Source organism: Etheostoma spectabile, chromosome 3 (genome assembly GCF_008692095.1).
Source record: "Etheostoma spectabile isolate EspeVRDwgs_2016 chromosome 3, UIUC_Espe_1.0, whole genome shotgun sequence".
NCBI lineage: Eukaryota > Metazoa > Chordata > Actinopteri > Perciformes > Percidae > Etheostoma > Etheostoma spectabile.
The window spans coordinates 14,141,417-14,159,248 of NC_045735.1; the positions used below are offsets into that span (position 1 = coordinate 14,141,417).

The 17,832-nt window shown below is 39.2% G+C and overlaps 1 protein-coding gene across 1 annotated transcript in view; it reads right to left on the minus strand.

Annotated features, from left to right (window-relative positions):
- The window catches only part of arap1 (ArfGAP with RhoGAP domain, ankyrin repeat and PH domain 1), a 66,321-nt gene that overhangs the window by 28,893 nt on the left and 19,596 nt on the right, over nt 1-17,832 (minus strand). Inside the window, 6 exon segments of the mRNA XM_032510040.1 lie at nt 2,661-2,730; nt 3,125-3,277; nt 4,297-4,358; nt 4,443-4,531; nt 6,076-6,245; nt 10,970-12,087. Of these exon segments, the coding sequence (XP_032365931.1) occupies nt 2,661-2,730; nt 3,125-3,277; nt 4,297-4,358; nt 4,443-4,531; nt 6,076-6,245; nt 10,970-12,024 (1,599 nt within the window). The 5' untranslated portion in view covers nt 12,025-12,087.

Below are 17,832 nucleotides of genomic sequence, written 5' to 3' on the forward strand. Positions count from 1 at the left end.
TGTGTGTGTGTGTGTGTGTGTGTGTGTGTGTGTGTGTGTGTGTGTGTGTAAGGCAGTCTTGATGTACCAGTGTAGTTGAATGTGCAATCCTAATAAAAAGCGCTTTTTGAAAGCCTCTTGACAGTCTCACAGAATAGATACACTTTCTTCTCATCAAAATACATCAATCCACACTGACTGCGAGACAAACTACACAGCTATGTGTAAAGAATGTTACCACAGCACTTTCTTTGCTTATCTGATGTGCTTTGTAAAGTGTTTCATGCACAGGCAGCTGTTGATATCATCGAAGTCTCCAAGTGCACTAATATGTTGAAACTTATCGCTAATGATTCATCATGGGCCTCAGTTTTGCTATGAGCTTTAAGGTTTCACTAACGTTTTAGGCATACTTCCCCTACTCGCTACAGGGGGTAGGGTGGGGAGAGGAAATCAATACATACAATACGTATACATGGAGTCCACTTGAAAACTAATTGGTCCGAAGATTTCTAATGTCAGTCAGCAAGGTGACAGTTTGGCAGGCTGCCGTCCTTCCAGCTCCCCAGGAGCTGTGGTGTTGACAATTGGTTTTGACCATAGCCTGTATAAAATATGGATGTAGTCTGACGTCACCCTTAGGTTTCTGAAGAGCCAAAATTAAGCTCTAAGTGGGTGGCTTCCCATTGGCTCCAATAGTCGCCATCTTGGCAGTGCCTGACATTGGCAATCCAAAAATAGGCAAAGAGGTAGAGGGTGGAGAAAGCTGAGGCGGGCTGAATGAAGCCTACAGTCTATGCTTGATGAAATTTAAACCTGCATATGATTAAACGGGTGAGTTGTCATGAAGGGGTAACTTAGCTATAGAGACCAAAAACAATTTTTGTACCAGGCTGTGTTAATTCTGCTGTGAAGTTGTGCGATTTAACATGGGTGTCTAAGGGGAATAATAATGCTTTCCATTTACCTCAGAAGTCAGAAGCCAGAGATGGGAATGACATCACACCCATGTTGACCGCGTTCCATTAATACAGGTTGGATTTCACTGTGGGGTTAGCTCTATCCAGGTTAGCCATTGTTAGGGATACCAGTTGATAACAACGCATTAGGCGTTTTTTTGTGCATACAAACAACGTAGCAACATGTCCACAGATAAAAGTTGGACAGTACTGTGTTTAAAACTGGTTTAATGATACACAAATAAGACAGGAGTGCTAAATAAACTGTATATTATTGCAGCTTTCACTCCCGTGCATGGAGCAGCCGTGTTGGGTTTTGAGGTCAGCCTGCTAGGGGGTAGTGTGAGGCACTCCGACTTCCCAAGTGGGATACCCGACTTATGGGGGCACATTTCCAACTTAAAACATCAAAGTAGAAATTGAACGTACCATGACTCCCTTTTGGAGGCAGCCTAACATGGCTACCAGGCTTGTGCGCAACTCAAAATTGAATTGAGATTGACTGAGATTAAATTTGAATTGAGTTTATGTCAAAAACAGGATCTAGAATTACAATTACAATTTGAATTAAAAGGAAGCAGAATTGCAATTCAATAAAAATTCAGAGAAATGTATATACGTAATTTAAGTGAAGTGTTTAATAATGAAGCTTTCCAGTATATGTCAGATATGATTGCATTGCATATTCTATAAATTATATTACTTTGAACTTGTACAGATTACTTTAACGTTTTCCGCCAGCAATGAATGTCAAAAGCTCTAGTCACGGAACAAATAAAGTTTGGATTTATTGTAATTGTAATTTTGTGGAACATGATGGAACATGACTCCATTTCCCAGAATGTTTTACTCTAACCAAATATTTTGAATGGTTGCCAAGCAATTTGAGGTAGACATTTGTTTGAACAATTCTTTTCAACACAATTTGATGGCCAACACCCTTACCACTTCAGATTAAAAACGTTTATAGATTTGACACCTGTAAAAACAGCAACGTGGAAAATGATAGCAGGCCTAAAAGTTCATCTGAACTAGTTCATTTTGAAGAACCCATTCCAACAAGAACACTTGGAAACTACAGAGCCAAATGCAATGTGGTCTGTGGCTCCATCAAGGCTACTTCAAATTTTAAAAAAAAAGGCATCTAGAAGTAAATTAACAGACAGACAGTCTTTTTTTTTGAAAACCATCTCTTGAATGTATTATTGATATTTGAAAACATCAGTGTTGGGGTCACTACTCAAGAACGTGTAATACACATTCACCACTTTTATAATGGGTAACTTATAACAGTAAGCAATTACATTTCCAAAGTAACCTTCCTAACACTGAGTGGATGTGAGATTCGACCCATTCTTTCTGTTGTGTGACTGTGTGGAATTTTCTATGAATTGCCATGAATTTAATTCCAATTCCTGTCATTCAAATTCAAATTCTTGTAAGGCAAAATCAAATCAATTCCATTCAAATTCCAATTCATGTATTGAATGGAGGCCAATTTTGAAATTCTGAATTTTGCACAAGCCTGGTGGCCACTCAATGAAATCCACTGGAGATTGACGCTTGGTTATGGCGAAAGTGACGTAACATGGGTCGGCCTTGGGTTTGGATTGAACACTTTAGAAGTGCTTGCGTGCTGTTCATGTTTCCCTTTTGAGAGATTTCCAGTAAGAGTGACTACTGTGATCATGTGATAAGGTCACTGTACATGTTTGTTGTCACCTTGTCATTGTCAAAGTATCTCAGGTAGTCCACATCCAGCTTTACCCATCGTCTCTGATAATAAAGGGCCCTGTGTACGAGAACACACAAACATGTAGTCAATAAGGTAAAGTACCAACTCCTTTTACTGTAGTAGAAGAGGAACAAAGGAAGGAACAAAGCATAGTTAAACTGGATAGTAATTTGAAATGCTTCAGCAAAAAGTTGTATTACTGTTTCTTGCAATTATTAATACTCCATGAAAAGCATATAAAATCAACTGTACAATGTTAAAGGTCATTTTGTGAATAATAGATTTGAAAGGCAAAAAAACGATTAGTTGTATTTGTTTAGGTATAAAAACAGCGCTAACAGTGAAACAACACCTTGATATTTTTGATATCATGTTTCAAGTGTGATAAGATGGCGCTGTCATGGACATGCCCTCTACCTTAGCTTGTGTGTGTATGTGTTGTCATTCATACCCCTGAGGTGGATTCTTGTCCAGCCAGCCCATCTTGATAACAGCGGCAAACTGAGAACTGTCGTCTTTAGTGGCTGAAACCAGTCTGCCGGTGTTTGGCAGGTAGAAACTTCCTTGCGGACTGTCAATGCCTTCATCCTTCCATGGGCTAGGACTTTGGATGCACAGAAGTAAGCATACAAAACACTCAGTAAATGAGATTAACAGAAAGAAACTTGAAATGGATGCTTGTCTAATAATATTGTATAATCTTTCTAAATAAATCTACCAGTTATTGTAATATGGGACACATTTCAAAGTGCCACTACCCATTAATCAGACTTATCAGCCATTAAAACCAAACAGATATTTTGGGTCACCACGGGAACCAAGGTCATTGCCTAAAGGTTTGCCTAAAGGTTTCTGAAAGGCACCAAGAATACGCTTCTGTGCGTTTTCATCCAACTGGGAATTGCGTTGACAAATATAAAACAAGAGGACTGCTGACTACAATTAAGCAGTAAATAGATTATTTTTGCTTAAAAGCTTAACTTTTGACATCATTACATGAAAGGTAATGTGTAAATGCGAATATTGAGAGTAGTTTGCTCTCGTGCATAGACATTTATTAATTTGTGGATGAAATGGACTGTCAAAAAAGTGTACATTCCAGCGGACAGTAGTATTGTCTAATGTGATTGAGCCTGCCACGATTTACTTTTTACCACTATTTCAAGCTTTCCAATACTTTAATAAACACATTCTACACTGAACAATTAAAAAACACTCCAATCCTGAAAAGTCTAAGACAGCTCAGTCTACGAGTCAGGCCTCTACTCAACTATACTAGTAAGACGTGTGATTACATTTACAGATAACTTTATGGCACAGACAACTCAAATGCAAGTAGTGAATTTTAAAATTAATTTAGCAAAACAAAACACAAAGTAAATATTCAAAGAATAAAAAAGGCCTGAGAACAATTCTGGTGGGTAAATAAAGATTAATTGGTCAGAATTCAAAACCTCAACCTCGCATAGAAGCTATGTATAATTAATTACCATGATCAGTGATGTACTGGTGATAAAGGTCAAATCTGTCTCTGCAGTTGCTTGTTGGCTATATGTCTATTGTACAGCATAATTGTCAGTTTCTGGGTTTGTGTTACTTTGTTTGTTTTAATGCATGACTCACTCATCCTCATCCAAGTGCTCGTCATCGCTGTACAAAGAAGTGGGCACTTGCAGGGACATCTCCTAAATGAGATGACAGACACAATTCACAAGGTGCAGGAGCAGAAGAGGGAGAAGAGCGTAAAGGATGGAAACATTCTCACTTACCTTATCTTGTGTGTTCATTTGATGAACACTGGGCAAAAAGAAGTCTGGATCCTCGTAGTCATCTGAATTATAATCGAGTGACCCCAACCCTAAGGGAGGGGGTAGAAGATTAGAACAAAGTTTCAGTTTAAATTTGGTTTGCAGGAAAACCTTAAGGCACTGACATTATTTACAAAAAGAACATACACAATATGATGTCCTATCAAGAAAAGAGACAAAATAGTATACATATTGTATAAAATTCTGTTTTTCAAAAATTGTAATGTAAACAGCAACATTCTGCTGATAGAATTTGGACAACACTCAAGTAACTATAATGCATCACAGCATTACTGTAAAAGATAAACTGTATATGTAAAACACAAAGTATATGTTACGTATTGGATTTTGAATATCCTAGGGATTGTTGTTTTCCCATTTTCAGCTGGGAAAACTGTACTGAAGAAGTCATCTGGCAGGTCGAAGGTACAGAAAAAATAGATCCAAAGAATGAATATTGAACATTTTGAAGATACCTTTACTTGGCGCACATAACCACAGATACATTTAACACATTTACATTATTTCTCTGAGGGTTACAATAAGTCATTCCTGGAAATGAAGTAAAATACTGATGGAGCAACAGTAGGGAAATTCAGATTGGATTAAAAGTAAACAAGAGCACCAGTTATTCAAGTTTCCTGATTCTGGATTAGAGTGTTAGCTGTAGATGTTTGTAAACTAAATGAAGAGAAACTAAATGGTCTGGGAAGGTCAGCAGAGAGTGTTACTAGCCAAATACTAGATTTGTAAGTGTATTAAGACTCTCTCTTAAGAACTAGCTTTTCAGGTTGAGCGACTACTTAATACATATTTAGGACAGTCATGTTCCCTTGACATGCATAATAGGTTAAACAATATCAAGTTAAAATAGTCAATTTTAGCAGAGACACTACAGAGGCGGTCTCTATAAAGCACTGGAATCTGTGCACTTTTGCAAACGGTTGAACAAATACAAAGGTCCATGATAGCATGGACAACAAATCTGAGACATCAAGTATAGATTTCATCAACTCACAATGAATAAGGCAGGGATGTAAAGAGAAAGTTGTGGTTTTAATGGATTCAGAATTTAATTTTTGCATATAATCAGCATTTTCAAAGCTCTCTTTTATATAAATTATAAGTGTCATTTACATGACATTTAAAGTGACAGTGAAAATACTACTTTCACTGTGAGGCTACAGCCATGGGTCTAAATGATCTCTTTACTTTAATAAGAAATACTGATACTCAGGTAAAAGTCACCTAAAGCAAAAAGATAATATTTGTAGGCACATGGGCTGATGTTGAGTAAAATAATGTGCAGATTTTGATTTTAGTTAAACAATATTTCAGCACAATTTCAACAGGAAGTGGGGAAATTCATGATATCCCCTTCCTTTACTGTATATATACAGATATGTAGGTTAAATATAATTCATAATTCACACAGTGAACCATGAACACTGGTTAGAATCTGGCGGGGGACCTTTGTGGCATGTTGTTCCCCACCTCGCTCCCTTATTCCGTGCAATCTCTTACCTATCCCTATAAAATTAAGCAATACAAAATATATTTTTTTAAAGTATTATATTCTGATTATACTACTTACTGGACTCATAGGGAGGTTGGATGTCTCTCCTTGCAGGCAGAGCCGGCTGAGCGTCAGGTTGAGTTGACTGATGTGTGTCTTCTAGAGTTTGGGGTGTCTTGATGCGAGGTGGGACCTGTGGAGTTTGGTCTTTCTGCAGCTCATCAGCGACTGTCTTGGTGGGAGAAGGGCTGGGAGATAAAGGGGTACAGGACAGGTCAACAGAGGTTTGGAGAGCATGAGAGGAGTCCTCTGACACCACAGTAACTGAAGATTGGCTTAAATTCCCACGTTGGCGACTCAGTCTGTATATCCTTTTTAGAGAAGAAAACCTTCCTCCCTTTGACATCCTCTTAATGTCTGGTCTTTTTCGCATTCCGTAGTAAAAACTACAGAGACAACACCATTGGAGATTTTACTCCAGGCACCAACTACAAACAAAGTTGCAGGCATCAAAGTTACGCAGACCTGACGGTCGGAAGTTACAACTCTCTAAAAATGAATCACTCTGGTAACCCGTTTCAGTCCAGACTATTGACTGCTGCTCTCTCTTCTTCACTGGAACAAGAACTGTTCCCAGAACAGTGGCAAACTGTTATCCCTCTGCTCTCCTTGTTACTGTCTCACTGTTTCCTTATTTCATTTCAGGTTTAAGCAGCAAGTCTGAACCTGCCTCACTCTGTAAGATCCTATCTCCATGTAAACAGGACATGCCTCTGGCTCCGCGGTAAACACTCAGAAACAACATTCCAATGTTAACAATACTGCCAACAGATTCTATTACCGTCATTATAATGAATATTTACTATTTATAGGGTATAGGGAACATAGCACAGCTCTCCTATCTTTAATTAGCCATGTTATTCTTGTCAAGGGCACAGGTGGGATTAAAAAATGATGAAGACTCTTCAGAAGAGATAATTATCTTCACTCGAGTTTCTGCGCGAGATGGTCACTGGACGACACAATCTTCTGAACATAGTCAAACTGAGAAATAACAGAGAGTTTTTAGGAGCGGATTGTCTTAATTAGCTAGTAAAAACTAATTTGGCATTGGCTTGAATAGACGTTCATTAATATCACAAAGTTATGCACAAACGCTTTAAAAGCTTTCTAACAGGAAGCTTTTTGGTTTGCGAATCTATTTGTTTCCCCTGCCGGATGAAAGATTAACCAAAAATAATGCAAACTAAAATTGAAATAATGAATTTTATCTAATGTAGATCTGAACATCTGCTTCTGTTTATGGTGTTTTTAGTGTAATTTAAGACACAAATGAAAAATACAGTTGATGTTTGCAATATATGTCCGCACCATTAAATCATTTTCTTAACTCTACTGTACATACAGAAATGTAGGTCAAATTCATAACACTCAGTGGCTGAGGGGTTATTTTAGCAATAATAGCAGCCTTTCAAGTTTGCTGAATATTGTGGTAATACCATTTATTTATTTATTTATTTATTACTATGTGTGCAATATTGTCACATACAATCCACACTTACTGTATTATTTGGTTATTCTAAAATAAATCTTACATTCCGTATTGCGGCATTTAATAATACTCTTTTTGTTAGTTGTAGGATTAGTCATTAAGACCTATATCCACTACTTCCATGCTAATAGGAAAGTCAAGAGTGGGGACACAGGCCTGGCTTCTATCCATCCAGTATTGTGAAAGTTCCTCTTTATTTTTCTCTCCTTTGTAAATTTCCTTCTCTTTTTCCCTTGCAACAACATAGGAGAAATTAGTCACACATTACAGTTAACAGCTCAAAACCAAACATAAAAGGACATGTCACTTAGTTTCCAAACAAATCTTTGGTTAAGAAGTTCAGAGACTATGCGGGAATGAAATACTACAAGAAAAAAATTACTGGTTTATTTTACGTCAAAACGGGAAAGGTTGCCTGAAACAATCACCGGATATTACCGGACCATCAGTTAAATGTACTTTAGAGACAACCTACTGTAGTTGTCACAGTGAGCTATGTTGGCTCAAGTCAAAAAAATCAAAAATGGATCAGTCAAATTCTCTTTCTAACAGAAATAAACTATGTTATGTTTTTAAGAGCTCCTTTAAAGGTGGTAAAACCATGTTGGCAATAGCTGTCAAAATACCTACATTTAGAGAATAAGTATACAGTCAGTTATTAAAAGGCATACCACAGACCCCCGTGGACAAATTGCATTTTCATGCACTTTGGTTACAGCACGAGAGACTAATTAATGAAGTAGCAAACCATTAAACTTGAGACTCTAAATATATAGTGTATTTATGCGTTTTTAGTTTAATAATAAACCAAAAAATGACACAATGACAGGAAACTGACCTATTGACACGGTTCCTTCTTTTTCTCAGAGGAAGAGTGCTGAGAGGGGTTTTAGCTAGATGCTATATTTAACCTGCCCTCTGCTAGTTAAGAGATGACTACAGGCTGGAGAAACAATGGCCACTCATTTCTCCTCGCATACTGAGTTCATGTGAACTTATTCTGGGCAAACTTTTAGACTTTAATCTTAAATAAGCAGATGTAATAATAACAACAACCAAAACAAAAATAATAATAACTAATGGACACTTTAGGTGTTGGTTGGTGTTGACAGATGAGAACTTGCTAGCTAACTGGTGCTAATGAGTTTATTGCAGAACTTCCCCATCTTTATCTTAAACACACACACACACACACACACACACACACACACACACACACACACACACACACACACACACACACACACACACACACACACACACACACACACACACACACACACACACACACACACACACACACACACACACACACACACACACAGAGAGAGCAGTTTGGCATTCAGGACCAGCACCAAGATATTCTATGCTGTGGCAAACAGCCAATGTACATTATTTATATCCTCTTTTTAAAAACGTTAGTATGTTATTGCTGATAGGGAGTGGTAACAGTGAAGCTGAAAAGCATTATTTCTCTTAGAAAACACATATTTTCCATAACAACAAAACACGCCAGGGATGCCTTTGCAAAATCCTGTTTTACTGGTTTCTAATTCTTTATAGACATAAAGGTAATACACCAAAACCAGTGTCAGTTCCCTAGACGTGCACAACCCCAGGACAGGGCAGGATATCTGGTCTCACACAGGATCATTAAAACAAAACTACCTTACTCTGGTCAAGGTAAAACAAACTCAAGTAGACACGATAACATTTTCACTGTTGATAACATAACATTCCAACAGCACCTTGCTAAAAACAACTACCATCTGACAAGACACATTTAGAGAAATGATTAGTATCAATATTACCTGACCCAAAATGCTCAAAGGGAGTCCTCTTCCATGACGATTAAACAATCTTAAAACCCACACACATCGCAGAGGAAAATAAAGGAGGAGGAAATGACCAGTCAACCAGAAGATGGGAGGATGCAACAAAGCATACAAACAAGGAAACTAAAAAGTGTGAATGTGTGCAATTTGAGGCTACAAAAAGGTATTTCCTGGTAACAAATCACTTTTGCTTTTCTATCTTTATTTCTCCCTCTCTCTTTTTCCCTGTGTCAAAAAACAGAGGCTAATAAGCAGGAGAGTTTTAAACCGCTCTATGTTGTTCTCTATTGTAACGTCCTTCCTTTCTCTGCACCGTGTTTCCCACAAAGAGAGATATGTTGCTCATAATAGAAGTACTCCATGAGGCAAGGTTTGAGTTTCTTTTCCCTTACTGGTGACTAGACAGAGTTCCTAATTTTGCACGCCATTACCAGGAAGTACACTGACATGTGATAAACGACTGTGACCAACTCATCAGTGAAACAAGTAGAATGATGATAATCTGCCGTTATAGGGAAAACGTGCAGCCTCTTTGTTGTATGTATGTTGCATTCCTTTCTGTAAAAACTCTGAACAAAGCCTCTCACAATGGTTTTAACTGATGTAATAAATTTGTATGATAAATTGTTAAACCTTTGTCCTTCCTGAAGATTTATCTGCATGAACCTACCTTAAATCAGTCCTCCTCTGGTGCCTCTTCCTTATCTATCTACTCTCACATCATCAAAGTGACTGATAGAAAATGGTAAGATCCTTGTGTGTCTTGGTAAACCTTTAGAACATTGTGAAGTGAACCCCGCTTGGTGTCACTTTGTTTTCTGAGCGCTCGCAACTGCTGTCAGAGTGAACTCACTGAGGTTAAGCCATCAGGTGATAGGATATGAACCACAAAACAATCAGATGATGGTGATCGCCGGATTGTTTCATAAAACTCTTGAAACACTAAGTGTCTTTTACAGACCCACAATATTGCAGACACGTGTACAAAGAAGCAAACAAGCAAAAACAATACTATCTGTGCAAAAACACATGTGCAAAAAGACACACACACACACACGCACACACAGTCATGTTCATGTGTTTCTGTATTTAAAAAGGCCATTGAGCTATAGGTCCAGTCAGTCAATGTGCTTCTGTCTTTCAGTTTTAGGCTTAGGAAGTGTACAATTTGAATTTCAGGAAGCGTTTAAAAGCCAAGAGATGCAGTTTTCCATCTTGTCCAATAGAGGGCAGCAAAACCATACAGCCCCCTCACACACTCAGAGTAACAACATATTACTAAATCTCACTCTTTACATTGGCTTCCACTCAAAGTCAATACACATACAGTACACAGTGGGAAACTCTAAAATCATATAATTTCATAAATGGAAAATACAGGCAATGTCAGAGTAGTTTTAGATCCACAAAAAGGACAGGGATGGTCACAGCCCTTACCTCCACTCATTCATGTCATACATGTCACATGGTGCAAAGGTTGTATCTGTAATAAACTCAAGGAGGCAATTTAACCGTTTTATTCAACAATAAAAAAGCAAACTGCATTAAAAGTTGCATAAAGATCCATCAAAAATAATAGTCTTACCTGTTTGTTATGGGAGACTGTGCAGGAAACCGGTGTGGGATTGGTCGAGGGCCTTTAGGTACCGCCCCTGCTTTTGGAGGGAGAGGGGGAGCATTTATGTCATCGCTGTGGGAAGCAGTGGGGGAAACAGGTGAGATTTTTCTACCTCCATCACTACCCAAAAGTTGGGAAGGTAGCTGAATGGCTAAAGTCTGAGGCCGGGTTCGGACAGATGGGACGTTGGGAGGGTGGAGAGGTGCATGTGTGGGGCTATGGGTCATAGATCTGCTATGTACAGCTGGTACTGCATGTCTGTCCAGTTTGGGGGAGGCAGGGGTTCGAGCAGGAGGTGAAGGGCTCAGGGGAGAGGTGAAGCGCTGTGGAGGGCAGTTGGGGGTGCTTCGTGGAGGGACAGGGGGTAAAGAGGTGTCTGAAGTTGGGCTGAAGTCACAGTCCGCTGGAGCACTAGAGCGAAACCTAGTTCTTTCTTTAGGCACAGGCCTCTCCTTCTCTCCATCTATTTCTCCATCCCTCTCTTCCTCTTTCCCTCCCCTGTCTGCTGTTTTTCTTTGTCCAGGAACTGGCTTCTTCTCCCCCCCTTCTCCACTTTCCTCTTTCATCATGGCCACATGTCTCTCCCTGGGAACTGGTTTCTCTCTTTCCCTGGGTGTAGGTCTAAATGTCTCTCCGTCTCTTTTCTCCCTTTCCTTAGGGACAGGTTTTTCTTCCACTGGAATAAGCACAGGTCTCTCTCTCTGCAACACCTTGGCATGTCCCATTTCCTCCAATCTCTGATCTCTCTCAGACTGTAGAAGGTGAGAGTGTGTGTCAGATTGTGTGTCACTGTTAGCATGTGTTTTGTTCAGGCTAGCCAGGATGCGTCTCTGGTGACCCGGCAGGGTGATGCCCATCCGCTCCAGTTGATCAGGTGTGAGGTTGCGACACTGTCGTAACGTTGCCAGCCCTTCACTCCGAAATGCCTCCAAATACTGCTCCAGACGAAGAACACATAACCAGTCACACACAGTCAAACAGGAATCAGTCTGGGACATGATTGATGTGTGTGAGTGCAGCATGTGGGAGGGCACGTCTACTTCCACAGAGCAAATGCAGACACCTCAGATCATGGCTTACACAACCTGTGGAAGAGAAAAAAAAACGTCAACAGTATAGCGAAAAAGCACTGCATCCATTCAAGGAAATATCTGGTATAACTAGTGATTGTTTTAGGAGGAACAATTAAAGAAAAGCAAACAACAGCGCTAAAGAAAGATTTTTTTTCCTGATTTAAACTGAAAACTTTGTTTTAGTACCTAAATATAAATCATTGTGTGTCACACTAGTCTAATTATCAACCAGAACATGAAAATACTGCATACTACACTACTTTGAGAAATCCGGCATTAGCCAATGTCTTAATGCATAAATACTGTACACATCATTATTTGGCTTCCTGAAAGACAAATAATGAGGATGACAATAGTATACATCCAAGAGTTGCAGACTAAAAATACTACAGTATTTATTGAGTGTAGTGTCAAGTGTGAGAAATTGTTGTTGATGGTGACCATCGCCTTGTTGAAAGAGGAAGTTGTGTTAATCCCTCGACAGTAATATCCCCTATTGGGTTAGTCATTTTTTATAAGCACAGTTATTTGTTTTGTTTGTTTTTTAGGATAATTTTTAGGCCTTTATTTTCACTGGACCGATAAAGACATGAAAGGGGAGAGAGAAGGGGAATGACATGCAGCAAAAGGGCCGCTGGTGTGGATTAGCACAGGACAACACACACACTCTCAACCACCATTTCACTATTCTCTCATCCTCTGGACGTTAGTCCAGATCCTTGAGGTGCATGAGAGCTCGCTATGGCAAAGGTCTGGTTCCTGCAGCCCTAAACAAAACACCCAGATAAAATCAGGACTACTTTCTCTGTGTTATCTGTCTGTTATTTTGTCATTAATGTAATTTGTACTTTCGTTTTTCTGTAAGTGTGCTGTCCATAATGTACAGTGTTGTAAATAAGAATTTCCCCTTGGGGACAATAAAGTCTAAGGTCTAACATGTAAAACATATCGCAGTGCTGTATACCGGTAAGAATAAACCTTAAGAACTACTTAGCCTAAAGATTATTCCTATTAAGCACCCAACACACAGCCAGTACTGACTGTAGCACTATCACAGAACAAACCACTCTGGGAGGAATTGACACAAAAAAGTATTGGCACACACAGCACGTTCACATGGACTCACTCAATTCTCCCTACACCTCTCGAACACACACTTGAATTCCGCATAAGTGGATTCAGGATCAGCTTCCCACAAGGTATCTCTTTCTAATAGCACCCTCTTAACGTATCATCCACTCTAGGTTTGGTTTTCTAATAAAGTATGTCTTAGGATATGAATAATGTCAGGAAATGTCCAAGAAGGAGGATTTCTTCTTTTTTTTCACATGCAGATGAGTCACAATGCCAGACCATGATTAGCAATCAGTAGGCAGTGCTTGCTGCCTGCATTCACATGAGGCAAACCGTCCTGACTGTAAGAAATAACTCCGTAAGGGCCGTGATCTATAAAAGCTATGACAAAAAACATCAGCAAAAATGAATACTGACAATAACTTTGGACCATATTCTAAATGCAATGTTGTTGCTGTCAGACCCATTAATCAAACACCTGCTGCATTCACCACATTTTATCTCTCTGCCTCATACTTTTGACCACAGCGACTGCTGGTTTCCCAGACAGAGCCAGTCTTTCCTCAACATAAACACAGCTCAATGTGGGACTTTCTATACAGATTATTACTTGTATTAAGGCACCATATATGTGCGTCGACAGCCATCAGCACATGTACATTTTATTGCAATTTCTTTTCAGTTCAGCACAATACAAGGTCCACTGATGCCCCTAATCACCCTACTGGAGAGATACTTATTTGTTTAGCTCCTGAGAATTATATTCATCGAATTAGAAAGAGTGCAATTTCTTTTTCACACATTATGACAATAAAATAGAAAATATAATATTTCTTAACTATTTTTTCTTCATGAAGGCAGCATATCAGATAACATTCAAATATTCCAGGAAAGGTTGGTACTCTATACTCTTATTAAAAATAAAGGAGCATCCAGGGATTGGACATTGATGTAGTGGAGAGCTACAAATTCCTGGGTGTTCACTAAACATAAACTGAACTGGACTGATAACCCCAAGCACTCTAAAAGAAGGGCCAGAGTCGCCTCCATCTGCTGAGGAGACTCGGTCCTTTGGAGTGTGTAGGACTCTCCTCAGCGCATTCTATGACTCTGTGGTGGCCTCTGCCATCCTCTACGCTGTGGTCTGCTGGAGGGGGGGCAGCTCGGACCGGGACAGGAGCAGACTCAATAGATGATCCGGGAGCGAGCTCTGTCCTGGACGTCCTCTGGACCCCATAGAGGAAGTAGGGGAGGAGGGGTTAGCCAAGCTGACATCCATCATGGACAACACCTCTCACCCCACATGACACTGTGGGTCCCTGAGCAGCTCCTTCAGCAGCAGACTGATACACCCACGGTGTAAGAAGGAGAGGTACGCAGGTCCTTCATCCGGCCGCTGTCAGACTCTACAAACACCTGCTCTACCTGATAGTGTGTAGTTTCTGTTCCTGTTTTTCTCCATCTACATCACACACTTTCTGTTTATCTTTAATATTGGTATTTATATATTTTATAAGTACTTACTTTTCAATATTTATGGTCTCAGGTTATTAATTTAAATTATGCTACCGACTCTTGCTTCTTTGCTCTAATTACACATTCAACTTAATTATTTTTTAACGTCACTACACCGCATATGTTTTCTTATCATGGCAACCGCACTTTAAAATTCCTTGTGTTGACGGCATTTTACTTACTCAGTCTACCATATTTTCATTGCTTTCTTGCCTGTATTTCTTGCCTTGTATTTCTTGCCTTGTATTTTTTCGTGCTTACTGTTTGGTGTATGTGTTGTTTTTCTGTTTTTGTTGCGGTTGCTGCTACTTGTAACGACAGAATTTCCCCGTCGTGGGATAAATAAAGTATAATCTAAAGGCACATCTGCACAGGCAATATTTACCTAGTTTAAGCTTAGCATCTGCTTTAGCATCTACCTTTTACATAAACCTACACTGTCTAAATTTGACTGGAAACATGCTGATTATTTTTAATGCATGATGTCTTGTATAACAACCAATGTTATTATGAATGCAACTTTTCATTTGCATGAATTTAATGGTTAAACTTTAAATTCAAAAGATGAAATGAGCAAGTACAGAGTAAACCTGACTTTAAGAAATAACTCAGCCTGAGGCATGCAATTCACCAATGTGTGAGTATGTTGAAATGACGCCATTTCATTTCCTGTTAAAAGTTTCCTCTAACAGGGCGGACACCACAGACCACAGGGAGATTCTTGCTCTATAATCAAACGCAGTTCCTATTTTTTAAATTGAGGAACTGTTCTCTCAGACACACGATGAATTACAGTGTTACTGGTATTTAGCCGTCATTGGAGGGTTACTGATAAACTAAACACAGACTAAAAAAACACACACACACACACACATACACACACACACAGTCGTGTCTGCCTATCTTTGTGGGGACCAGTCATTGACATAAGCATTCCCTTGCCCTTACCCTAACCTTAACCATCAAACTAAATGCCTAACCCTCACCCTCACCCTAACCCTAACCATAAACCTAACTCTAACCCTACTTAAAACCAAGTCTTAGTCTCAAAAAGCCCTTTAACGGTATGGGGACCAGCATTTGGTCCCCACAAAGCACTAGGTCCCCATAAATACGTTTTCACAATTTTTGGTCCCCACAAAAGTAGCTATACCTAGACACACACACACACACACACACACACACACACACAACACACACACACACACACACACACCACACACACACACACCACACACACACACACCACACACACACACACACACACACACACACACACACACACACACACACAAACACAAACACACACACACACACACACACACACACACACACACACACACACACACCTCTCTTTGTGACACATTGTTTGACTAATGCAACTTAGGCTGAATCTCATTTCTCTGTCTTACCCCTACTCCTTTGTCTTACCCCTGTCTTACCCCTTTGGCCCTCGAAACAGAGTGGTAAGGGCTACGGGTGAAAACATAGCCCGGTGAAATAGGACACCACTTGGTTAAACAAACTTCCAAGATGCCGTCTGCAAGTGTGTGAATGTTGTTTGCGTGGGTTTTGACAACAGTGTCATATGTATGTATATATTTTACATTTCTTTTATGTTCACTTTGGTGGTGGTGGTGGTGCAGATGCTCTTATCTGTGTAAGCTACTACTTAGGTCTGTTTGCATATACACACATATACACACACTGCACGGTGTGTTGTGTATCTGTTTCAGTTATCACTGAGTTGAATGTTGAATGACATTGATGTACAGAAACACTTTCTTTGTTAACAAAAATATGTCATTATTGAATAAACATAACAGGCAAAACAATTATATAAAAATATATTATATTACAGAACCGATATCTAGTATTAGAACCATAACTTACATGTCACACACATAAAAAAGATTACAATAAAACAGTACCACACAATAATGAATGGATACAATAAGAACGCATGACTTACTCCCATAGTCGCTTTGCAGCATATATTTATTTAAGAAAGTGGATCAGCTGCCGGGTGTCCTCCGGCGTCCCTGTGTGATACAGGACGGTTTGTGTAAAGCACGTATCAATGTGTCCAAAGCAAATAGTGTTATGCACTGATATCAAACGAAATTCGTTGCTAATGGAGCTTAGTTAAAACTGTAGACCTGCATGGATTCCATTCAAAGCAGAGAAATGCGGGACTGTTGTGCAAATCAGCAATGTTACGTCACTGTTAGCACTAGCGTAGCAAGCTAGTGATTTTTAAAAACGTTTCAATTGAGAACAAAATACATTTATGGGTCGAGATATGAGATATGAGAATCCGCCTTGTACTCCAAAGCAACCTATAGTCAGAAATATATGGTATACAGGCCAAAATAAATAAAAGTACTTAATTCCAACCAAGTAGGCGATAAAGTAAATAAATACACAAAATATATTAAAATAAAGTAACAATATAAAAAATATATATAAAAAATAAAAATAAATGTCTGTGGATGCACAAGCATATAAGCTAATTTACCATAAACTCTTATCATTATACTCCAGTATGCTGAGAGCTCAAACAGTGGAGCAGGGTTAGTGATGTAGGATGCAGTTCCTTTCCGTCAAGAGTCTTGAGCCTTTCAAAACAAAACATCAAAGCATCCCATCTCTTATGGAATTTGCTGATCAACCCTCTACTGGAATATTTAATCTTCCTAACTTTAGAAATAGCATCAGGTTGTTCATCCAACCTGAGGCTTTGGGTGAATGTTCTGATTTCCATCTCTAACAAAATCCTTCTCCGCGCAAGAAGAGTTGCAATGGCAAACAAATCTCTTGGTCTACTTGTCATTTCGATACTTTCCCCTGGAACACCAAAAATAGCCATTTCAGCTCTACTCCAGCTGTCTCTATCAAATGCCCCAGACAAGGTCTGGAATACCGTAGTCCAAAAAGTGTTCAGATTTTTACAGGACAAAAACATGTGGGACAGGTCTGCCTTTTCTGTGTGACATCGATCACATGAGTCATTTACATTAGGGTAGAACATGGACAACCTGGCTTTAGAATAATGTGCACAATGAAGAACCCTAAATTGAATTAAACCAAGGCAAGCACATGATGTTGACCCATTTTTTTTAAATTTTACCTTTATTTATTCATTCAGGGAAGGTTCACTGAGAGGCA